Raw genomic sequence first — 26,157 nt, forward strand, 5'->3', positions numbered from 1 at the left:
TTTGTACTCCTAGGAGTGAGTCTTCTACAGTCCTACCAGAGTTGGATTTTAGTAAAACTCCCTAATAGTTATAACCCCGGAAATTATTCACAGAATGCAGAATAAAAGCAGGACTTGATTTGCATCTCACAAATGACGTATACAGGGCAGTTCTAAGCAGCAGTGCCCTGCATAGACGAGGGGGACGGAAGTGTGTGCATCAGAGTTTTGGGATCATGTTTGTAAGTCCCCATACCAGGGGGACTAGCTTCCAAAGGTCAAGATGCTAAAACCTTTACGATAGATCAGTAGATTAAGCGCCGGCTACAGAGATGTATGTGTAATAGTCCCACCCATAGCAGGGGGAGCTGATCCTTTCACCCCTCCAAGGGTGTCAAACATGAGTAAGATGGATTTACAAGGGATCATGGTGACGCCTGTGGTTATACTGTCTTCATACCTCAGATTTAAGGTGCTATACAAAAGTCAAGCTGTTTGCTATTATCCCCTTTCTTTCTATTCCGCCATCCCCGCAGGGAAAGAAAACCTTTGAGCGCATCAACAGCCTGACCTTCAAGAAGTCGCTGGACATGAAGGCCCGGCTAGAAGAGGCCATCTTGGGCACCATCGGCGCAAGGCAGGAAATGGTGCGGCGGAGCCGGGGTGAGTGCAAAGGGTGCTCAGAGTATACAATGTCATAAATTGGATCACAGAACTTCCTGGAGACCACCGATTTTCAACTGTTATGTTTATACGCTATAAACATTAAATGTGACACTTAATGTGTTTTATTTCTGTGATATTGCATAATGAGGTAATTGCAACTTGTCTACGCAAAAAACGTGTGCCCGTGAGATCATGTCAAAACAGTGAACATTTAAAACAAATAACTCCAATTGAAAAAAAGTCCAGAATGCCTCTGATGAGATGTCCAGGAGTGTGATCCACTCGACATGTTTCAGTCAATGGACATTCTTCAGAATAATGCAAGGCCGGGATAATCTTAAAATAAAAGAATACACGATTTATAAACTGCTTATAAACTGCTTAGTCACAACGCTTCACTCCTACACCCTCATGGATCAAAAAGGTTTACAATACCTGTATTTCAAAATGTACACATCTCTCAGGAAGGTACAGTGTAGAACCCTGCCAGAAAAGGAGGCAAACCTACTGTTGTAAAGTGCTTGTCACTGTATGGAAGAGCTGGTGATGTCGTGTAATGTTTGGTGTAGAATGATGTGCGAGTGTTCCAGACAAGGTCAGTTAAGCCTGGGTGATGGGACCCAGTGGTTCTGTTCAAATCATCTTAATGTAACTGATAATAAAGATCTCTGAAGAAGCTTAAGGAGACTACAGAAGGTGCTTTTTAACACTGGCGACGAGGATTACCAAGAACCCACATTGAAGGAGAAGAAGAAACTGCTCAGGGGGGAGCAGCAAAAGAAGAGAAGGAACCACTGCCACACAGAAACACAGAAGTAAGTCCCATCACCCAGGGGGAAAGAAGGGGAACTACCAGCGCTAACATATGAGCCATAGACTGCCAAATAAAAGTAGAAAAGGAAGGGGTGTGGAGTTAAGCCCCAAGGACTAAGAGAAACTCTTTAAAGAGAAGCGCTGGCCCTAGAAAATGAAGCCCCATAAGGTGAAGAGTTGAGATATTTGGGGAGAAGTAAGGCGGAGGGCTGAAGTGAAGTTAAGCCCCAACATCAAGCAGGTGCCATATGGTGTGAAGCGAGAAGCGTCTGCAGTGGAAAGGGGTGTCGCTGTAGTGAAGGAAGCCCCAGTATATCGGTGTGCTCTAGCAATATAAGAGGGAAATGACAGGAAAGCGAGAGTGAAGGAGCCCAGTCCAATGGTCATTTCTGGAGATACTGTCATTTGTGGTTGTAGTATATTAATTTGCCCTCCCTATGGAGAAGCAAGGGGTTTGAAGGTGATGGTGACCGTTGGGACATTGCCCTGGCAGGAGCTCCATGGAGCTCAGATGCTCTGAGGGAAGTGGTGACGTCACCCAGTAAGCGAGGAGGTCCGGCGGAGGAGTAGAATCCTGGTGCCATTGTTCATTTACTACGTGGTCCTTGTGGGTGCTGTTTCTTGTTAGGGTAGAGAGCTGTGTTCGAGTAAAGGACCCACAGGGTATGTCTACGTGCTCAGGAGGAGTTTTACGGGCGCTTTAGGAGGGGGCCAACGGGGACCTAGGGTGCCCGCGTACTGCATGAACAGAGCGAAGGAGAGTGTGGCAGCCGGCCGCAGCGGTACGCGAGCACAAGGACACACAAGGACAGCCCAGCTCCGGTGTTCGGTTTGGACAAGGAGAAGGAGAGTTTTGGCAGCTGGCCGCAGCGGTGTGCAGATACACGGACAGCGCAGCCTTGGGTGACGAGTCTATGCACGAGGATCGGAAGAGGAGGCAAGAGGCTCCCGTGTCGCGGGAGATTAAAGTATCCTTTATTAATTTTACCTTCAATGTCAGCGGCACATGTTCTGTTAATGTGATTTCAGGATGTGTTAAGGATCTGTTAATTGGTTAAAGAGGTGAACAAGTGGTGTGCATCGAGCGCATGTGTGTGTTAATGTGGCTTAGTCAGACCTGTGTTAAGAGTAGTGTAACATTTTGAGGAATTTCAGGTAAAGATGGACTGTTATGGACACTGACCTCAATTTGATGTGAAATGTCCAGGTGCTAATAGGGCATGAGAGAGCGAGTAGGGCTGAATGATGGAGTTGGTGTTGGCAGTTTATAGAGATTGAGCTAGTGTTAACGGTTTGAGGAATTTCAGGGTTAGTTTGCCTAGAGCAACGTGGACACATAGAAGACTTGCACATGAAGGAAGTAGGCCGCGAGAGGGCGGCAAGAACTCTTAGGAATGCAAAATTTAGCAGGTATCTTTGTGTAACAAGATGCGTAAATGCTAAATGTTCATTTTAGGAAGTTTTGTGAATATAGCCATGGCTATGGATTGAGGAAGGTAGCGCCTCGTATGAATTGTTGAAGTGTGCAAGAAGAAGGGGCTTAAACTCCCAAAATAGGATGAAGGTAGCGCCTTCAATGGTGTAAGGTAGCGCCTCCATAGTGAAGTAAGTCGGCAGTTAGGGTGGGATAGTGTCCCGTGTGAAGTAGGGATAGCATCCCGTGTGTAGTGGGGATAGCGTCCCGTGTGTAGTGGGGATAGCGTCCCGTGTGTAGTGGGGATAGCGTCCCGTGTGTAGTGGGGATAGCGTCCCGTGTGTAGTGGGGATAGCGTCCCGTGTGTAGAGAGGATAGCGTCCCGTGTGTAGAGGGGATAGCGTCCCATTTGAAGTAGGGATAGCATCCCGCGGTAGAGTAGGGATAGCATCCCGTGTGAAGTAGGGATAGCCTCCCGTGTGTAGAGGGGATAGCGTCCCATTTGAAGTAGGGATAGCCTCCCGTGTGTAGAGGGGATAGCCTCCCGTGTGTAGAGGGGATAGCCTCCCATTTGAAGTAGGGATAGCATCCCGTGTGTAGAGGGGATAGCCTCCCGTGTGTAGAGGGGATAGCCTCCCGTGTGTAGAGGGGATATCGTCCCTCGTGAAGTAGGGATAGCATCCCGTGTGTAGTAGAGATAGCGTCCTGTGTGTAGTAGGGATAGTGTCCCGTTGGTATGGAAGTGGATAGGGATAGCGTCCCTAGGGATAGCATCCCATTTGAGGGAAAATGTCGTGATAGCATCCCAGTAATGTTTTGAGCAGCATCACTCAATAAACAGATTGAAATTGATGTTGTCTGGCATGGAGGCCCAAAACTAAACCTGCCTCCTACGTCAGTTTTGGTTGCATCTTGCGTGTGACCAACATCCCATTTATGAATGAATGCTGTATGGATGATGTGGCTGTGTGTGTGTATTTGTGTTGTGAGTGTAGGGAAGGAGATGTGTTGAGAAGTGCTTGAAGGTGGTGTGTTTGTATGTGTGTGCTATCATTGGAAAGGAAGGAGATGTGTTGTAAAGTGCTTGTCACTGTATGGGAGAGCTGGTGATGTCATGTGTAATGTTTGGTGTTGAATGATGTGTGAGTGTTCCAAACAAGGTCAGTTAAGCCTGGGTGATGGGACCCGGTGGTTCTGTTAAAGTCATCTTAATGTAACTGATAATAAAGATGTCTGAAGAAGCTTAAGGAGACTACAGAAAGTGCTTTTTAACACCTACGTAATAGCCAAACAGAAAGCAAACTAGCTATATATTAACTTCATGTAAAATGAATTGTAATTTGCCAGTTTGAAGAGTCTTCAGTCTTTCCGACCAATTCCAGGCTTCCACAACTATATAATCCTCCAATAATGGAGTATTATGAATAATTTGTTGAAACCACAATCAATTAACATAAAGTTGGAGTACCCCTGGCCCCTCTTACCTGTGTACACTGTATACAAGCTGTCAGTTTGGAACCTTCCAAATGAAACCTAGTACAAACCATACGTTTGGCGGTCCCAAAGGGAACTGCAATCTATACGATGAAGGAATCAATGTGTGGCGTCAGCACGTATAGCACGATGTCGGACGCTGAAAGACATTCTTCGTCCTGTATGAACCTGCTAAGAAAGGGCCCAAAAGTAGGCCCTTTGGTGGCCTAATTAGCGATTGGCGTGTGTTTCCAAGTTTTAATATTGAAAATTTGCTTGTGGGTCACCCTGACATTTTAGGCAGTAAAGTAATATGGTTGGACCCTTCCGATGAGGTCTTAAGGGTGCTTATTTTTTAAAACATTTATTATAATCCTGTGCAGAATTTGTATTACTTATTACTAATGTTTTTGATTTGTATTGTTTATTACCAAATATGGGTTTTGTCATTATGGGTGACTTTAATTCCGAATGTATGGATGGCAATTTGTATTTGCCCGGGTCTCTCAGATGCTATTCGCAATCCGCAAGAGACCGAGGGGCACTGTTTCATGGCTTTCTGGACAGGTTATCGCTTTTAAATAGGAAGATCTTGGGAGATGTCCCGTCTAACTATACTTGGACAGATCGTTCTCACAGATCTACCTTGGACTTTATATTTTATTTCAAGTCATATGTTATCTAAGCTTGACCATTTTGAGGTAGGTGCCAAGACTTGTAGTGATCATTCGCATCTTACTGCATGCTTGTGAGGTATCTGTACAATTGGCCCTATGGCCTTGACTTCTGGTCCCATTGACATCAGACATAGCAACCACGCTGTAATTTAGCGTCCCAAGTTTGCTGCTCGCTTCAATGCTTCAAGATCTAGTGGGGGGAGTTTTTACTGATATCTGTCCCCATATCTTTGCCCCCCACATGCAGAATATTCTCTTAGGATTGATCCTGCTGAGTAGTTTAAATGTGGATGTTAATCATCTTGACTTTGCTCATAAATTCAGTGAGTTGGTCTGAGCGAAGAAGAAAAAGCTGAGAGAGGACATTAGGAAAGCACAAAAACTGGGCCGTCGGGCAAGTAGGGCCATATCTAAGCTCAAGCAGGCTTACAGAAATTGGGCAAAGGGGAATTGTTTCTTATCATTACAAAGAGATGCAGAGGATATGATAGCAGCCCTTGCCTCAAGAGACTCGGACAATTTTTGGCGAATGATTAGATGGGGTTATGTGCAATCCTTGTTGCAGGTTCAGCCAATTTCTGGCTATCTGTGGGAGACATATTTTAGTAAATTGTTTGCTCTTGTGAGTCCCTTGGCGCTACGTGCGTCTGGGAGTATGGGGGTAATTCCTGGCATGGCGGTTTGGGAGCTGCTGTGTATTGATCTCGAGGAGATCCTGTTGGCCATCAGGAAGATGAAATCCTCGAATGCCCCTGGTGGCCTTTCCAATTTAATGTTACAATCAGCATCGTCATTATGGGCAGAGGTGCTGGTTCAATTGTTTAGGAATGTTGTTGGATTGGCTAGGTGCCCCTTGACTTGGAAGGAGGCGATATTTATGGTTCTCTTTAAAACGGGTGATGGGGCGAATCCTGTGAATTACCGCCCTATCTTCCTGTTGAACGTTCAGGCTTTTTATTTCGTGCGCTTCAAAGATGGGCAGTTGATGATGATACATTGGCTATCAACTAATCAGGCATTATGAAGGGAATGAGTGCAGCCTTGAATTGCTTTTTGATACAGCTGTTGATGAATCAGGCTCTTCAGTCTAAGCGCACCTGTTTTTGTCTGTTCATGACATCTCTAAGGCGTTCCACTGTGTCTCCCGCTCGAGGTCCTGGGGTTGTCCGGAGGCACTGGTCATGAGGTTGGAGATTCTGCACAAAGATATCAGATTAAAAGTGAGGCTTGACCAAAGGATACATACTCTGGGTGGATTTTTGCGCACTGCGGCTTATTCCTGGGGTGCGTGTTGGCACCTTTTTTTGTACAATATATACATCTTTGGAATAAGGGCAGCACTAGCGGGCATTGTGGTTAATCCACCGAAGTTGGGTTCTGTTAAACTGCATTACCTTCTTTATGCTGATGACCTAGTGCTGCTAGATTATACTGCAATAGGGTTACAAAGATCTTTGACACTGCTGGGGGATTTCTTTAGGGAGCTTGGATTGGACATTAATGTGCCCAAGTCTAATGTCCTGGTTATTTATCGTAGGAAGATTCTTTCGGGCAGGCCCAATTTTGGGTGGTGCATTAATGACAAGAAAATGGAGGAGGTCTGCTTAAAGCCAAGCAGTCTTTGTTTTTGGTCAATCATGCCTTAAGCTCGATGCTGTTTCGGCCTCTCGGCTATACATAACTAATAAAAAAAAATATGGCAGTTTTTCATTACTTCCGGCACTTAAAATGTACAATCAGGTTCTCGTCCCTAGATTGACCTATGGGTCCAAGGAGTCCCTTTATATGGAAGCGTCTTTTGTCCCTCCCAATGGCTACTCTTGCGGTTCGGCACATTTTGGGCCTCGTATCATTAGAGGTTAAAGTTCTTTGGCGATTAACTTTACTCATGAAAAGCATAATGTTTCCGCTAGCTTGTACGTTATTTGTACACTTGAATGCACTGTTTAAACTGGATAACTGTGTGCTTCTTAATGCTTGGATGAGTTGTGTTTTGGCTTTGCTGAATGTGAAAGCCGCTTTGCTAGAAGAATTAGAGCGTAACCCTGCCAAGCTCAAAAATATGTTATACGAAATTGACTGGATTAACTGGAAAAGGCTGCTTTCCTATAAGGTGTTTTAGCATTTTTCCTTGGACGTTAAGACTGTTAATCTCACCCAGAAATGTATGTTAAAACCTCTCTTACAGTTTTGGTTACGCTTAAAACTAAATTTGGTACCAACAAAGGATGTATTAGGGGCTCGGTCTTGTGCCGCTCCTGAAGAACACGTGTGACGCTTCTGTATGTCTACTATCGAAACCCTCAAGCACTTAATTGTTGACTGTTGGCACTCACTGCTGTACGAGAAGAATCATTTTAGTTATATTTTAACAGTCGCCCTTTGTTCACTTGGGAAATGCTGTGGTGGAATTTACTGTTATACCCTAATGATCGTTTGGTAATTACTGTGATTAATTTTGTAACAGTTCTTTTTTTCGGGTTGAGAATATGTTCAGACCTGCTCCCTCAGATCCCCTATACATCTGGGGAGAGACTGTTCCTGATTCTCTGGTGGTCGCCACAACCAGGAAGCGTGTGGGGACCCCCTTGTTAGGCAAGATCATATGGAATACCCTTTGGGTACACTAGAACAACCCTGCCCACCTGGCAATAGGAACCCAACCTTTGGTATAAGTCTGTACTACACACATTGGTAGCGTGTTGAGCAGCCAGGCTTATCTCAAGAGGGGTCAATGTGAGCAGTAGGGTGGCTACACAGAGATTCAGTGACAAGTATTCAAATAAACTCTTACACCCAAGGTTTCTTGATTAAACAATTAATAACTTATTTAACAGTCAGTTTGAGTAAGCCTTCTTCAGAAGGGGCAATATAATAGTAACACACAAATACACTCCAAAATACAAACTTAGTTCCTCTAAATCAGCAAGTACCCATTTGGGATGGCACACAGACACTGCCTACACTCTCAGGTGACTTAAATAGCTAGGACACTGTGGACATTAATATATTACTGTGGCATTTAGAGCAATACTCTGAAGCAGGTAAGTACTTTCGGTAACCCCCAATGCCAAGTAAGTTAACCCCTTCCTGGAAGGAAGACAAAACGCACAGTCAGGGGCAAGAAGAGTCATTCAGGGAGCCAGGCCAGGCAAGTCAATTGGACAAAAGTCTAGGTGAGCTGAAGCAATTCTTGCAGGTAGGTTAAAGTCTTGCACAATGTTTTAGAAGTCTTTGTAGAAAAGAAGAAATCAAAGCAGCGCCACAAGCTGATTAGGCTTGTGAGGTGAAGAAGCTGTTAACTCTACAGATGCAACCAAGACAAGTCTCCACTGAGAACAAGTGAGGTTACACAAAGAGAGGTAAGTTCTCTTAGACTTTATAGTACCTTTGGTTAGAAAAAATTGTTACAGCTGGCTTCTGTTCCTTTGCAGCTCTGCAGATCCTGTGTTCCTGGGCCTCAGTCGTGCGGACAAGAGGGAGAGGACGTCTGGACCAACTTCTATTCAGTGGCACTTTGTGGTTTCAGCGCCTCACATCTCAGCAAATAGCACCACCGCAGACTCTTGGCTGTTGAGATGGGCTTTCCTTGCATTGGGGTTCCAGCACTCTGTTGAGGTGGCTCAGGCTTGGTGAGGCCTGCTTTCTCAAAAGCAACGCACACAATCTGGTGTTCCTCTCCCTGGCTCTTCGGTTCCAGCAGCAACTGCAGTGGAAATAGAACCAGCTTCGAGAGGATGTCCAGGTGGCTTACTTTGGAGTTGAAAGGTCCCATCAACTCAAGGAGAGAAGTCGTCCTTTCAGGGCTTCTCTGGTCGAGAAGAATTTGGAGCTTCATCACAGCAGCAGGGCTTCACTAGGCAAACCAACGGTCTAGAAGTTGCAGCAGGCATCTCTTCCAAGTTCTTTTCGGATTCCTTCGTCCAATGGTCGACACTGCCTTTCAAGCCAAACAGCCACGCCGTTTATGCAGGTTTCTGCCATTCATTCCAGCCTAGCTGCCAGTCAAACAGCAGGGTGGCTGTCTTGCCCGACAGCCAGCCGGCCAATCACTTTTGGGTGCTTTCCTGTAACCAAGGGGATTAAGCACAGGGAGTTGTGGGCACCTACCTCACTTTCTGCCCCCGCCAGACATATTGGAGCCAGAGGTGGGCTTCACTCATGAATCCCGCCAAAGACAAAGCAAACAAAGGGACCAAACCTGGTTTGGCACGCAGAGTAAATCTCAAGAAGGACCTTTCCACAAAGAAATGGCAGAAAAAGAAGACCGGGGCCATTTTGACAAAAATGGCACCTTTGGGTGCTTTACTGCAGCTGCGAACGCAGCCTGCGGTAAAAGCACAGCACGGTAGTTAAAATTAAACCACTGCCACCAGACATTCATTGAGGAAAGGGTAACATAAAAATGTTATATTAGGAACTAGACAAAGGGGATACTAAGTAACCCCACCAGCACCCTATTGTAAGATAGTGTGTGCTGGGTCTAGAAAGTTACAATATAAGTAAAGTCAATTTCACTTCACTGCTCTTGGAAACATTAGTTTATCCAAGAGAAGGTATTTAAACCTTGGGGACATCTAAGAGACTTCCCTGGGCCACTGCACTGAAGGTGCTTTGTGTCACAATGCAAAGATGATGCCTATGGAGTTTGTCAGACTCCAAAGTCAAAAGAAACACAGTGCTCAAGTCATAGCAAAAATACATGAGAGAGTGGGGAAAAAGGGTCTCACTCTCCCCAGGTAAGCAGCAAAGTTCAAGTCCTCAAAATCCAGAAAATGTGCTGGGGGTCTCTCTAAGGTAGAGGGAAATTAGCACATTTCTGAGAATTCTCCCTAACACTCCTTCCAACAAGGAGTGTAAAAAATGTTATGCCTTAGGCAAAAGGATTACAACTTCGCCAACCTGTACTACCCATATTGCGATCAACACTACTCGGCTTGTCAGCTTTAGTGACGTTCAATGGGGTCTTGTACAGGAAGGCCTGGAGTGTATTCCTGAGCCAGCCAAGTCACAGCTGCTCACTATTGTTCAATAGAGTCGGCAAGTAACTCAAAATATTTTAATGAACACTTTGAACTTCCGCTGAGACAGCTAGCTGGGTGTTAGGTAAAAGCACTTTTCCGAAGGGCCATGCTTGGTTACGGAACTCAGGGTTCAAACCCGAGATGCAGGATTCCCTTATTAACAAACCGATAAAGGAGTCTGCTTTGTTTGGGAAACCAGTCGACGATGCCCTTGAGACTGCAAAAAAAGAGCACACGACTCTCATGTCATTAAATCAAATATCCAGCAAGCCATATCTACAGCACAGGGTTTTTAACACCCGCTGCTCCTTTCGAGGGCAATCCTTTTTCATACTCACACAAGCCTCATACAACATAGGAGGTTCACCCTGGTACTCCAATCAAGGGTCGTCAAACACTTATCAATCCCCTCAACAGAGGAATTTTAGGGGCATCAAAGGAAGGGGTAAGAATGCAGCCGCTAGAGGCTCCCCTACCCCTGCCGACAAATTACTCTTGTCCGCATCCCCTCTCATGCATCTGCAATAGGAGGTTGGATAACATACTTCACCCACTAATGGGAGGGGATTACTTCAGACAAGTGAGTGCTCAAACAAGGGGGCGAGAGATACCGTATCGAGTTTCTCCAGACACCTCGGTACCACCCGCCAAAAACAAGAAGAATGTCTCCAGACCATCCCCTTATTCTTCAACAGAAGTGGAGGCACTGCTGCTAAAGGGGGCGATAGAACTCGTCCCAGCTGAACATGTAAACAAGTGGATCCATTCAATATACTTCCTTGTACCCAAAGGATATAACCACACGCCCTGTATTAGATCGGTGTCCTACAAACTGGTATGTCAAGCCTCAAAGGTTCAGGATGACCACTCTGCAGGAGGTAATTCCACTGCTGAAGCAGAGGAATTGCATGGCCACCTTGGATATGGAAATGCATACTTTCCTATTTCAGTGTTGCCAGTGCACAGAAAATGCCTCAATTCCAAGATAGGGACACTCACTATTAATTGAAAGTGCTCCCCTTTGGCATTGCCTCAGCCCCAAGGGTTTTTACCAAAGTTTGGTGGTGTCTGCAGAAATGGTCGGAAGTAATATATTGAATGGAGAAATGACTGCATCCTTTTACTAAAACGTTGTGGGGAGGAGGGAGGTCGCCACCCGCATTATACAAAAAAATAAAAGATGCAGTAATTTCTCAATTCGATATTTTCATGAACATCAAAGTTCTGTCAGTGGCAGAAGCTCACTTACGCAGACAGTCTGTTCCGGTGTCCTCTTATGTAGACAACTGGCTCATAACAGGATACTCGCATCAGGTGTCTAGAGAACACCCAAAAGACAGTGGACTTACTCTTTCCACTGGCTTTCTCTATCAATTTCTGGGAGCTCTGATTCAGACAGAAGACGGCCTCGTCTTCCCCTCCAATCAGAAGGTCCAAAACAAATTGTTCCAAATCCCTCATTTTGTAGCCGGTTGTCAGATAACCATATAATAGGACTGATGGCTTCCTGCATTTTTCTGGTACCGTATGCCCATCTGCACATTTGTCCTATGCAAGATTCGCTCTCAAGCCAATGGTGTCAAGCAAGCGGTCATTAGGACGATCTAGTGGTTGTCTCGAAAGCCCTTGTTCTGTCACTACGGTGGTGGTACATGGGAAAACCTTGTGAAAGAGAAATCGTTCACCACCCCCCAGAAGAGGCCACTCTCACCAAAGTCAAGCTGGGGAGCTCACCTTCACCACCAAGGCCGCGCACGGCACATGGTCACAATCAGTAGCAAGCAAACATAGCAACCTGTTAGAGCTACTAGCAGTATTCAAAGCCTTAAAGGTTTTCCAACGATAACTGCAAGGGAACACCATTCTAGTCCTAACAGACAGCACCAGGGCCATGTTTTCCATAAACGAGCAGGAAGGAACAAACACTTGAGGGCTGTCCAAACTGGCACAAAGCATTTGTAAGTGGTCACTGAAACACACCGTATCCCTCCTGGCACAACACATTCCAGGGGAACACAATCTTCTTGCAGACGTGCTCAGAAGAAACGTTCAAATACCGTAGAATACGAGTGGCGTTTACACAAACACATTTTGCACAGCCTCTTTGCAGAATGGCAGCATCAAGACATCAACCTCTGTGCAACACTAGAAATGCACAATGCCCAGACTACAGCTCCAGGTATCCCCCAAAAATGTCCAGGGGGATGTTTCTGGATCAAATGGGCAGGGAGATTTGCTTACGCTAAAAACCCCAAACCCCCAACTCCTCTCCTCAAAAGGATAATTCACAAGATGCACCAGGAGGAACAAGTTACACTAATCCTGGTAGCACCGATTTGGGCTCGTCAACCGTGGTTCTTGCATCTCATGAGAATGTCACTTTTCCCTCCAGTCAAACTGCCTTGGCACTACAACATACTGTCGCAGCATCAAGGGACAACACTGCACCCATACCCTCAAACTCTCAACTTAGCTTGGCTCCTGAGGTCATAGAGTTCGGACGTCTCAAACTGCATCAAAGATTTATGGACATTCTTAGAGAGGCACGTAAACCAAATACCGTTAATTCAAGTAAGCAAGAGTCCGACAGGTAAGTATAATGAGTCTTTTGAAGAGTTCTCTAACTTCGTTCCTTTCCTTCCTTAGATGATGGCCGGCATCTGGGGATGGTGACGTGCTGCTGAGATGAGTAGCGCTGAAGGTGAGTGAGAGCACGATGCGCGAAGCGACCCTTTCGTATTTGTATTGAACTGAGTTCTTTTTCTGTGTCTATTAGGTGCTGCGACGTTTTCAGTGTGGATGCCGGTTATGAAGAAGAAATGCGTTGAGTAAGCGCGGTATGCTGCGCCTCTAGATGTTTCCACGCTAACCTGGAGTGTCTTTTCCCTCTTGCAGGTGGATGAGAAGTTCCGGAGACAGAGTTCCCCCAGAGCGGCTGGGATTCAGGTAAGCTTTTGAAGCTTGTACAGTCTTTAAAAATAAGCGAAGATTTGTTGAATGCTTACTAATGCCTTTTTTCTGTTCTTTTCCCTTTTCCTTAGGAAGCGGCATGCCGGGATGGGAGTGACAATGCCGAAGATGCCAGCAGAACAGAGGGAGCGATGAATGATGGGCAGAAGCGCCGCAAGGTAAGGCTGTTCCTAACAGTGTTCTTGTTCTTGCGGGAGCTGAGCGCAGAAGAAAGATGCAGGCCTACTGGAGACCGATTCGAACACGCTGAGTGTCAAGCTGCAGGTGCAGAAAACGCAAAGCATGTTTCTCAGCCTGGGCGTGGCTTCAATAGTCTCTGGGTATCCCAGGTGTCTGGGCTGAACCACACCCAAAAGACTAGACTGCACATGCAGTTCTGGGAACCGAACTATGTGGGGGCATCCATCTTGTCCCCATCAATGCACTACAAGTCCAATCCCCAATGTTATCCTATGGGAGTGAGTGAGTCTGGTGCCACAAGCGCCAAGTCTGACTCCAAGTGGGTCTTTGGAGGGATGGAGAAGCCCTTGAACGCCATGTAGCTGATCATGGCCTGGCTCCAGCCTGACATCTTGGAGGGCTGGGGACATGAGGGGCAGGAATCATGACAGGGCCTTATTAGAAAGGTTTATTCGAATTAAGCCAGGGGGAAGACACCATCCTTATTCACCAAGAAGGAACAACTTGCCTGACTTCAAGGACTTGTGAAGTTTGTAAAGTTGTGTCCTGACACCTGATTACGGAATAAAGGATTTATTTAAGTTGGCTGCATCCCGGTCTCCAGCGTTTGTCACACATCCCACCACCATCTCCTAGTACTGCTTGCTAGTCTATGCACAGCATGAGAGTCCAAACAGATTTGCAAGCATCAGAAGACATAACATTACTTACCGTAATCATATTTCTGGTGCTTCGATCTGCTAGATTCACATGCGCCCACCCTTCCTCCCCTCTTTGAGTTGAAGGAACATAAACATCTTACACCATCTTATCCTTCTGTACTCACTCTAGCATTCTCTTCAGGCTCCCTCATGGCAGAACAAAAACAACTGGGGGGACCTCGATGCAAGAGGGACCCATTAGGGGTAGTGTTATAGACACCCAGGTTAATGTCCCTTCTCGAACTTCGAAAAAAAGATGCAATACCCTGCGATAATCACTAGATGTTGGACTATATGCACAACATGTGAATCTAAGCAGATACAAGAACCAGCAATACAATTAAGGTAAGTGATGTATGTCATATGTGTATAGCCAGTGTGAGCCAGCTGTATAATGCAGGGCTCATTCAGTGAAATAATGATGGTAGGCCCACAGACTCCAGGACAGCGATCTCGTATAAATGTACTTGAATTTCCTTTTTCAGCACCAAATATCCAGGTCCTTAACAATTTTTCTAGTTTCGTTGATTCTGCACCAACATTCTGATTCCATTTGACAATTTCTCCACTGCAATTTGGTCCTTATTCTGCAGCAAGCAAACATGCTTCTCATTCAGGTTGAATTTTGCCAAGACTTTATATTCGACTGTGAGCACTTGTGTGAACTTTGTAAGGAACTCATGGTGGCAACAGTAAAGACAGACACAAGTGATCACAGTTCAAGGGTGTTTATTAATCTGTATGCAGGGGTGAGAAAAACACCTAATCTAAACCTAATTCTAAGATGGGAGCAAGCTACGACAGTCAAATAATAAGGCAGTTCTAGTAGCGACTTGTCAAATAAAAAGGACCTATATAAAAAAAAAACTATTGGCAATCCTTACCACTAAGTTACAGAAAATAGCATGGGATAATGTTCACCAGAAAAGAAAGAAGTGTTTTCAAAATAAGTCAGAATGGTTTGGCTGGGTCTACCTTCCCCATGTTTGTTTCAAGCATGGGACAAGGCGGAACTCCTGGGCCTCTCCAGCACGAAGCTCACAATTCTTTCCTCAAAGTCTCTTGCCTTAGAAGAACTGCTCGTTCAAAATAACAAACAAACAAGGTTCCTTCGGTGGTTTTATACCTGGGCGATTGCTCTTCGCCCCTAGGTTCTCCCTCCGCCGGGCTCGGATCCTCCTTGCAAAATGGGCATCCCTCTGTCGGGTTCACCATGGCCTTTCAAATACAGTTCGTAACATTCAGGAGCCTTAATGTCCTTTTAAACAAACACCACTGTGGACAAACCTCGACCGGGTTCACTCTTGTTGACACAATGTTCCCGGGGTTATTACTCCTCACCACAATGAATGGCATCCCTCTGTTGGGTTCACACTTGACTTATTTCACAGTTCATAATCTTATCAGAAAGCGGGGTTCCCTTCCCCTAGCTTTCTCTCTACCATGGGTCAGAGACTTTTGATTGTACAAAGGATTTGACATGACCTTTGTAGGACCACTCAGATATCTCACATCTCCCTTTCCTCTGGAATTCTGGTACTTGCAGTTTTCAACACAAAATGAACCAGCGAGAGCCTTTCGAGTGAGCACTCCTGAGGTGCCTGACCACTCTGCAGCTGGCCCTTCTCTGGGCTTTCACAAAACTTCAAACACACACAAGTTCTTTGTTTCAAGTTTATGCGTTCATCTAATGTTGCCACCTGCAACCTTGGGCTCAACACACGTTGGTTTGCTATCAGCTTCCTCCGACTCTCCGGCTATGTTGAACCCCTTGGCTTGACTTGCCTCTGGAGTCAAGAACAGTACCACGGTAGCCAGTACGCGTCCCCACCTGTGCTACCAATGCGGGAGGCCCTTGTGCACTTTTGACACACACCAGCTGTAACTCTCGGTCTTATGATTTCCCTCTCGAAGGCTTCGCAGATCTTAGTTGAAAAGAGCAAGGGCAGTTTCCCCTTGGTTGTCCTTCCAGGTCTTGCCACTTTTCTCCTCCTTTTGAACTGCTGGTACGGTACGGTACAGCGGTGTCCTCGTGCGTTCGGCCTTGCTCATCCTGTGCTTTCGTGCTCTGCCTTTATATGTTTGTGGGGAAGGTAAAGAGCTGTCAGGTGTCAAGGTAGTTGTTAGTTGCCTGAATCTGCCTGACCCGTGTGTTGGGACATGTCCGGTAAATGGCTCTGGTGTTAGTCCGTTGTCTGTTACGGTGTCAAAAAGTGTTTGCATCGGAAAAGGTAGCATGGGGGGGGGTAGAGCTTCTAAATATCCTACAGGGTAGAACTGTGAAAAGGTGTTACAAGGAATGGGGTACCGCGTCTCAACCTTCGGTGTGCCACTCCCGAAGAACCCCTCGTCAGGCGATCCTCTCCCACTGGTCCACCCCCAGGAACGGGATCCAATAGCGATGGCCGTGTCCTGGCCACCTGGACACCAGATCTCCAGGGACCAGCGGGTGAGACACCTTCAGATTTCTCACAGCTTGCGGTCACCTTTGCTGAGTTCTCCAAGATGTTTGGGGGAAGCAGTAAGGTATTCACACCCAGAACAGTACTTTACTGGTTTTAATATTCTCTCTCTGCTGTCCGGTCAAATGGTCGAAAATAAAAGATCGAATGACCATTTGATCGAAGTCAAATGGTCGAAAAACCATTTGAAAATGGTCGAAGTCAAATGGTCTCCCCAGTGGGACAGACGAGAGAGACATGGAGAATGAAGGGGGTGAAAGAGTGCCCCAAAAAGGACTAAAAGAGAGGAAGCGCAGGATAGTGAACCAGGCCTAGTTAAGAGACATTGTACAGCTGAAGGAGAAGAGAGACATGATTTGAGAACAGAGGTGGTGACAGAGCTCCACAGAGAGACTTGAAGAGAGGCCTGGCAGGATAGTGAACCGGGCCTATTTAAGACACATTACAGAGTACAACTAGGAGTCTTGGACCCACAGAACGAGATGAGAATTCCAGAGGAAGAGAACTTTTGGCACAAAGCACGAGAAGCCCAGAGAAAGAGAACCTTTGGCTTAAAGCATGAGATGTCCTGAGGAAGAGAACCTTTGGTATAAAGCACGAGAAGCCCAGAGAAAGAGAATCTTTGGTTTAAAGCACGAGATGTCCCGAGAAAGAGGACCTTTGGCACAAAACATGAGAAGTCCAGGGGAAGAGAACATTTTGCACAAAAAAAGGAGCGGTCCCGGGGAAGAAAATCTTTGGCATAAGTTATGAGAAGACCGGGGGCAAAAAACATTTTGCACAAAAAAAGGAGCGGTCCCGGGGAAGAGAATCTTTGGCATAAGTTATGAGAAGACCGGGGGCAGAAAACCTTTGCCACAAGTTGCGAGAAGTCCATGGGAAGAGACCCTTTGGCACAAGTCACGGAAAGGCCAAAGGGGAAAGAAAGACACTTTTGACACAAATCACAAGAAGACCAGTGGAAGGATGTCCTATGCTTTGGCAGAAGACAAACCTGTGATAAAGAGACTATTGATCAAGAGAACCTGGGGAACTCATGCGGAAGGGAGATTCTGTCCCAATATTGTTTTGGAACTTTGAACTTTGAGCTGTCTGAAGCATCCCAAAGAAGGGAGTCATCCTGTTCTAAGCAGGGTGTAGTTTAGTTCTACATTTTCTGTTGGGGACGGAAATACGTTTAGGACACAGGACAGTGGACTTTATACTTTTGATGGACATTCTCACATACTTAGTTCTGGTTGAGGCATGGAAACGCCTCATAGTCGTAGGGACTGGTTGGGTTCTTCCTTATTTTAAGTTTGATAAGTCTATACCAACAAGCATGCCACCTTTGTGTCCTACGTCTACTTCTGCACCCTTACACGAGGTATCCACTTTTTGAGTGAAAGTCCAGGAAGTATCTTGTGAGAGTTTCAATGTGATGGCCACTGGTGATTAGGTGTCAGCAAAATGTTTCTAAGTGTGCACCATCCTTATTGTAACCAGAGTTTACACTCCGCTCCAAATATTTCTGTGTATTCTTGTAGTCTGCAACGTTCATTCTTCTAACCCTAGAACAAGTCCTAAAAACATTCAAGTACTCGTGCTTAGTTTAGAGGGTTTGTCCATTGAATTGAATGGGACAATCTCAGTAGGCAGATCCCTGCTATAGTGAAAGTACAGTTAAGTGTTACCAGACTTGACAAACAGAAACCCTTTGAAGGAAGGATGCACCAGCCACCCACAAAGTCGGGAGCTGACAGTTGTTAGATCTCTACACACAGCCACCAAGTGCTAAAGACTTAAACAAGCAAAAAATGTGAGGTCCAAGGACCCCAAAACGGTGGAGAAGTCTACTAAACACTGATGAACTGGTCCACGGATCGAGGATGCAGAGCTGATGTGAATCCTCAGGGTTCCCACAGATCATGGTTCCATCTGCTGATCCAAGGACTGCACAGGAAGTCAGTGTTGGGGAGAATTTTGAGTTTCTGTGCAAATTCCTTGCCACTGATGTGTTTTTCTCAGACTGTTTTTTCTTCTTCTGTTTAATGGAATCTGGTCAACTCCATAGGCATCTGCTTTTTGCATAGTGACACACACAGCACCCTGCGTGCAGTGCCACTGAGAAGTCCCTTGGACTTCTTTTCTTGTGTGAACTACAGTTCCCAAGAACAGTGAGAACTTCTATCTTACTCACCTTTTCTTTTGTGGGTCCAGCACACACCGCCTTATGTGGTCTGCTAGGGGTCACCTAGTAACTCCTTGTCCCACTTCTCATGTACCATTTTGTTACACTAACTAACGTGAATGGCTGGTGGCAGTGGTTACTTTTTGCTACGTTTTTTGCAGGGTACTAGCAGGCTGATTTCTCAGCTGCAGTGCGGCACCCATGGGTGACCATTTTTCCAAAATGGCCCCTATCTTCTTTTTTCACCATGTCTTGTTTGTTAGTTCCTTCTGGGCCTTTGCACTGTTGTTTAACCTAGGTTAGAGTCTTTTGTGTGTTTTTGCCTTTGGTCGACTGCAGCACTGAAGCCCCCCTCTGGCTCCAGTGTGTCTGGAAAGGCAGGAAGTGAGGGAGGGTCTCGAAACTTCGCTGTCCTTTGTCTCTAAGTGTACCTGACTGAAACCAGTTCTGACTGGCCAGCTGGCTGTCCTGCAGGACAGCCAACCACCCTGGTGATTGACTGCCATAGGGCTGTGAATTAATGGGATTTCGCACAAAAGGCGAGGATTTTGGGACTACAGGCAGAGTCGAACACTGGAACAAGATATCCAACTAAGAGGATGAGCAGAGATGCTATCCGCACCAGTGAAGCCTTTCAGCTGTGCTAACCCCGTTTTTGCTTCGACAGGGAAGATCTGTGCAGGACGACTTCCTTCCTTGGGCTGGTGAGTCCAACTAGCCTCGGGACCTTCTTCATTTTGGCTCAACCCCTGAATTGCTGCGACTTTCCGAGGCTGCAGAGTCCCAATGCCCGGGGACCCCTGACCATCATCGAGTGCATCATCTTCCAGAGAGCAAATCCGGCCGAAACTTGATGGGCATCCTTGTGGACCAACAGAAGCAGGACATCTTCGTCCAGAGTCCGGAACCAAGGAAAATCCAACCAGAGCTATCAGTTTTTTCTTGGCGCTGAGAAAAAGGCGCCAAAACCACAAAGAACCACTGAATCGCGTGGAATCCATTGATGCTGAGTCTCTTTCCAGAGTGCTGCCGCCGAAGCCCGCCATACGTCCTCCCTTTCGTCATCACAACCAAGGACCAGGAACAAGGGTCTGTATCACTGCATCAGGAAGGAATCCAGCTGGAACCTCTTCTTCAATTCCAAGGTACTCTTGGGCTTGGGTTATAACTATCTTTTGCCATTTGTGGTGCTTGCTCGGTTGGGAAATACTATTTTCACCCATCTAGAGTTGACCTCAACTCACCTGTGCAGGCCTTTCAGCGTGTACTCCAACTTGAGCTCCTGTGATTTTTCAAAGAACGATTGACTGTATGATGAAAGATTTCTAAGAAAGCTGCATCAGAACTGGAACTGTCCCATTGACTTTGGCTGTCCCGGTTTCCTAAAGGCCCCACTTCTGAAACCTGTTGGCTTTGCCAGTGCTTGTTCCCTTACAGTTTTTAATTGTTGACACTATTATTGCTGGGATAAAAGAATGCCTACATCTCTCTGGGAGAAACTATCTATTGGACCAGTTGCTAAAGTGTGTTCTACTTTGACTCTTACCATTTTCCCTCCCAAACTCAATTTTGTAATGGTGAACAAAAAATGACTGCCAATACTGACCTTGATTGATGTCACTCAGTGTGCTGGAACATGTTTAGCATAGAAAGAAATTACTCTCCTGCATTATTGATTCTTGTTTAAATTAATTCTATCTTTCATTGAATGTTACTAGTAGTTGCTAGCGTTTTTAAAGAATGCTTAATTTGCCTTGTGTATATACAAATAAATAATTTAATTTAACATTTAGTGTGTGTTTACTTTGAGCCTTAGGTTTACTGATTTCATTGTGCTACTCTACAGCTCACGTTACCCCTCCTAAGATCAGCATGGCTGCTTAGCAACTCTACCGACTTGTATAGTTCAGGCCTATTAAGAGTTGGATGCCTAATACTTAGAGATGAGTCTTGTGAAGTCCCACACCAGTTGGACGTTACCAAATCTTGCCTAGCAGTCTCCAGTAACAGAATGATGGATCCAGTGATGCAGGCTCACAGAAGACAACCGTTATGGTGGTGGGACGACAGGACTGCAGCAAGTTACCACAATACTTGCCTTAAAGGACAAACTTGTGTGCCCCAATCAGAATAAAGGGCTGAAAGCCAGGATGCAGGAGGGTCCCCTGAGGATGGACGGATGCAGAGCTCTAGAGCAGGATGTCTCGCAACTTACCAGGCACTTGAGACGAGCGTTGGGCAGTTTGGTTTCCAGCAGGAAGAAGCCCCATCTTTCCCAGTGGAGTACAAAGTGCCGATGATTCTAGGTGTGCACGCAGGGATCCAGCGGTCCTCACCGGATCAGGAGGAGGAATAGCCTAAAACAGGATTCCCTTGGACAGGAGAGAGGCATAGCTTCACTCGTGCAGGCTCAGGAGTCAGCAGCAAGTCTCCAGCAAAGACTGTATGCCTTCAGCCACACATGATGTAGCTCCCGGGAGGTTCTGCTGAATGGCTCAGTGTCTCGACTCATAGAAATAGGATGTGGCTACTCCAGCCCACCATTCACCTTCGCTGCCCCGTTCAAAGTTTCACTGGGCATCCAGTGAGGGACTGTCAGCCAAACTCTCATTTTTGCCAGTACACCCCTATGATTGTGGATTGAGGTGTCTGCACCCCCTTCACATGAAGGAACATTTGGGAAGTGACTGTGCTCACCAAAATGAATGAGCCTTCCAGAGTTAGCAAAAGGAGACCCAAAAGTGTATTTCTGACCTATCGCCTTGTACCACCATTTCGTCTTTAGCACCTCCTCCAGTTTGTCTTTTGTGTTCTGCTTACCTGCAGTAGGTCGTTGCCACAAACACTGTTGCCAAAGAACCAGAGACCTGCACTGCAAATGGTGAACTTAGACTTTTCCCAGTAACATTTGGATCCCACGCAAAATTGGCTACCACCTGGTTCAGCCTTTGCAGTGGAGCACTATCGTTAACATTGGGCCTATGTTTAACATTAGTGGGCAAGACAGAATCGGGGCCTTAACCTTCTCAGCCTATTAGAACCCTATCAGTCTCTCCCCTTCTTTCTGTGAGAGACTGAGCACCGGATTTAGAAAGTGTACGTACAGGACGTTGGACCTTCACACTGATCCATAGTGTTGTGACATTGAAACACTTTTCATTAATGTTTACTTATCTGTAATCTGCACAATATCTGCTTTACTTCACCAGAGATGGCATCTGGGTTGACGTTTCCTTATTGAATTGTGTGTGCTACACTATACAATAAGCACCCCTTTGCTTTGCCATGAGTTGCCCTTGACTACATAGCCAAGTCTACCACCAGGGAAAGTGTTTGGGAATCCATTCTGCCTAGCAGTGGGTCAGTCTCCCGCCTCCTCTCAGCCTGCAGTGCTGGCCACCTCCACATGAAGAGCACAGGAGATTGAAATCACAGGAGGAAAAGAACTTCCACTACTGCTTGCAATTCTTATTAATCTGGACTCGGCTTAAATGGATGATTCAGAAGCTGCTCGGGTACTTGGCTTCCAATCGGCAGGCTGCATATTTTCAGACCTTTGGCAGTAACCCGATGATTGAGGCATTGCCATCTTCAAATGATTGCAAGATTCTTCCTGGGATTCCTTTCAGGCATGAATTGCAGATGCGCTCCAGACACCCATTCACTTTAACGCTGTATCTGGCTTTGATCACCGCAGCCCCCAGAGTCTGGCTGCTACAGTGACCACATATGGCTACGTTTGTATCCGAAACACAATCTAGTTGTGAAACAAGCACACCAGTTGGGCTCTGCACTGGATTTCTGTCAGGACCCCAATAAAATTAATTCCACAGGAGATTCTGGCCACACAACCCCGTGATCATTCACTGTGCAGCAGGCATGTGTACCCCTGCTACATTCAACACGCCAGGGTGAAGGGAATCTGGAGACTATAATAAATCATGCACTTTTCAGCTCGTCAGAGATCTGCAAATGAAAAACTGCCAGTGCACCCCAACACAACTCTTACCAAGAAAACCTGAGCAGCATCCTCTAAATGTCTGGAAGCCGCCACTTGGAAGACCTTGGCCAAGGACACACTCTTTTGGAGTCTTACAGTTTATGGTGGATAGTTGAGTTGCCCTTCTGGCTTTTTCCTTTGTAATCTGTGCCTACTGCTAACTGTCCCGATAGCAAGCCAATAATATACCCTTAGTCTCCCTAAGATTTGCTCTCTCTGTCAGTCTTTTCTCTTCAATCTAGCCCTTACGCCTTGAGAGAAGCACGTTCTCTGGATTTATGAGTGTCATGACAGGCTTGCTGGAATCCGCAGGAGCGAATGCTGATCCCACAGACGCTCTCCAGACGTTCCCTGTTCAACCCTTGATCTACGGCTAAACCGAGAACCCCAGGGAAGGGAAAGGGGTAGTGGATAAAATAACAAACCTGTTGGCCTGGTTCCGGTATCTGCAGTAACGAACAACTCCTGATTACTAAATATTCTGTTTAATTGATACAAATATTACTCTTAAGTTAATGTGTTTTCTTGTTACCTGTCTTGCCTCTGCTTATTGGCAAGCAGTGTAAGAGTATTACGCTTTCCGTAGTCTCTCAGGATGCTTTTGCACTTATCCTTTAAACAAACAATGTTTTTCTTATAAACATAAGCAGACTACCCTTAACTAACTGTTCAGTCAGTATTAAAACTAATTTACACTGTCTGTGTTGAGTCTTGAAAACCTTTCTTCTTTCCTTGGTTGTAATTGTAACTTCCTTGTTTTACAGTTTGAAGGAAGGTAGTTTATAAATCTTATTGTTTCTTTTTGAAAGACTCAGTTTCCATTGTGCTTATGGAGGATTTCTTTAAAGTCTTCATGCACTTGTGTGCTAGTTGGCTAGAGAACTTCTTATGCTGCATACGCGCAATGAACTCTAGTTTTACTTTTCTTAATATGGAAGAACGTAGTCCTATCTTTATTTCCATGCGCATACCCGACACGATTACTTGCTGCTTGCCTGTGATCCTTGCCGCTCCCTACTGTGCTCTGGTTTCCTGCAATTAATCAATGCACTGACACACTGCTGCTTATTACGAGCGCTGTAGGATGACACGCTTGTGCATCTCCGCAAGTACCCGCCGTCTACCGAGTGCTGAATACACATATGCGATCTACTGCCACTTCTGCTGGACTCTTCCCTGCTATGTCTCCCCACAAGGGACACGCGTGCCAGCTCTCTCGCGCTGAACAATAACACGCGCCTCCTCAACTCGCGTTGAACATTAACACTTGTGCACGCTTCTCTGCCTGTAACTAAACACTCGGGGTACTTCTGATCTCCTTCAAGTTTGTTTTAAAACATAAAGACATGCTCCGATGAGTGTCACTGCGGTTCTTTGTTACACAAATGAATATTTACAGTTTTCTCTGGACGCTGCTACTTCAGCCATTTACGTTTTAGTCTTTTTAAGTATACACACAATTCAGTCTGTCAAATTGCTGTGCTCCCATCTGTGGCCTTCTATTTCCTGTCACTTCTTCAACTGTAACTGACTTCTTGCTTGTACTGATGAAGCTCTGCACTCTGAATTGGGCCTTAGTTAAAGAGCGTAATAACACACAGCCTGCCAAGGATTTTCTATGGATGAAAGGCAGTTTTAGAACTCTTGAGTGCATGCTAAGGCTCTACAGTCTATTGTTCTTCCAACCAATCACAAGAGCCCACAACTCCACCATCTTGCCTTGGGGAACCTATCATTACTATAATGGTGAAAGTAAGAAACAAAACCCCTTTAACACCTGACACCCCGTCTTGATGGAAAACATCCTCCTACCTTTTGAATAAGCACTGGCCACCTGCTAGACACCCTGCTGGGCCTGGCAATGAGAACTGACTGAATTTAACTGGTCGAAGCACTTATTGACACATTTGTTTAGTTGTAATTGTCATTTATATAGCACCTTTTACCATTACTATAGTCTCAATGTGCTTGTGGTGGGAACGCCCATGGGCTCCGCAGTCCAGAGTATGGAAAATTCTCATAGAGGTTTAGAAATCATGTGCATATAGCCAAGATTAGGGATTAGTTGGGCTGGCTAGGCTCTGGTAAGCTACTCAAGAGATCAGGCATGTCGGTGAGTGCTGAAGGAGGTTGTGAATTGTGTGCGAGTGCAAGATACTCTTTGTGTCCAGCTAAACTGGAATTATGTCATAGGCTGTCACTGTATTCCAATGGCAGAGGTGTTGAGGCAAGTCTGGGGTGAGTAGGCTTAAACCATTTAGTGTCCAGCTAGATCAACATTTTGTCGTAGGTAGTAGCTGCATTCTAATGTGCGTGGATGGATAGCCGTGCCTGCGGCAGATGCCCACCGAAGTGCTGCGTTTATACGTACCTGGAGTTCCGATGGAGCTTATTTTTCATGTCTCTGAGTCATTCGATCATCTGTGGAGACACAAAAGACAGCTACCATTTGGTGACTCTTCTAGTCCCTATTGATAGGCTGTCCTCAAGCCTTCTAAGTGCAAGCAGACTACCATGGGATCAAGCATATAGGGTTCTGAACGCGTCAGAAAGGCTACTTTGAAAGTCTTACCGAAACCTATCTTCCCAGTTCTTCTAAGCACTACTAGCAGGTATCTGCGAACAGCGAGATCAGGATACCACTGCTGATTTAGGATCTATAGGTGCAATGAAAGTTACCAGCATAGATAGTGAGCGTAAAGGCGGGCTAACATTACATGCTGTCTTACTAGTTCTATTCTAAGTGCCAAGCATGTTCTAGTCTTCAAGTGCAGAGCAAGTTGTAATTTACACCACTTACTCCAGGTGCAACACACGTGTTGTGTTGCCCTACATGTGCAGTTTTTTAAGTGCAATGTAGTATCCTTCCCTATCCCTTTTCAACCGCAAGATCCAGCCATGTGCAATACAATTCCCATCCCCCAACAATCCATCCAGGTGCAACACATTTCTTGTCCCTCACAGATCCTTCTAGGTGTAGTACATTACACGAGCAAGCCATCTGAGAGTAACACATTTTCTACCCCCCCAACAGTCCATCTAAGTCTTAACAAATTTCCTATCCCTCACAAACCATCTAAGTGCACTACATTTCCTACCCCCTGCAGTCCAGAATGTGACGCATGTCCTACCCCTGTAGCCCACCTTACAGGGGTAGCCCTTAATTACACGGGTACTCCAAATCACGCTCACACCAGATTAAAGTACACCCCTCTAGGGAAGTAATGCCAAGAGTCTATCTTGCAAGAATAACAAATGTATTCTTTACAGAAATGAGGATAGGAGCAAATAACTCTGCTCCCTGAATGGCCTTCTGTCCCTCCACAGTCCCATTCTCCTGCAGACTGGACCCAGACAGGAGCTTATATACCCTTAACTTGCTGTAGTGGCATCTCTGGATATGGGCATGGCTCCATCCCACACCGTCCTGCTTCCACACAAGGGATGCTCAAAAGTCTTCCTTTCTTCATGGTCTGCGATTTTAGGCCATGCTACTTTACATATTGCTAACCTATAAAAAATACACTGTAGCTCATGTTTTTCATAATTTTGCTTACCTATAAACATTTATATATAAAAACATTTTGCCGTCATTCTCCCCATATTCCATTCATTGTACTTATATTTT

General features: G+C 45.7%; 1 protein-coding gene across 6 annotated transcripts in view; it reads left to right on the top strand.

The window, feature by feature from the left end:
* Positions 1-26,157, top strand: part of DOCK6 (dedicator of cytokinesis 6) — a 1,219,180-nt gene that overhangs the window by 764,854 nt on the left and 428,169 nt on the right. For all 6 annotated transcript variants that reach the window (XM_069604231.1, XM_069604230.1, XM_069604232.1 and 3 more), the window contains one exon: positions 516-642. In XM_069604231.1, the coding sequence (XP_069460332.1) occupies positions 516-642 (127 nt within the window). The remainder of the gene's footprint in view (positions 1-515; positions 643-26,157) is intronic.

The sequence above is a fragment of the Ambystoma mexicanum genome, chromosome 3q (genome assembly GCF_040938575.1).
Source record: "Ambystoma mexicanum isolate Mex_15411 chromosome 3q, UKY_AmexF1_1, whole genome shotgun sequence".
Lineage (NCBI taxonomy): Eukaryota > Metazoa > Chordata > Amphibia > Caudata > Ambystomatidae > Ambystoma > Ambystoma mexicanum.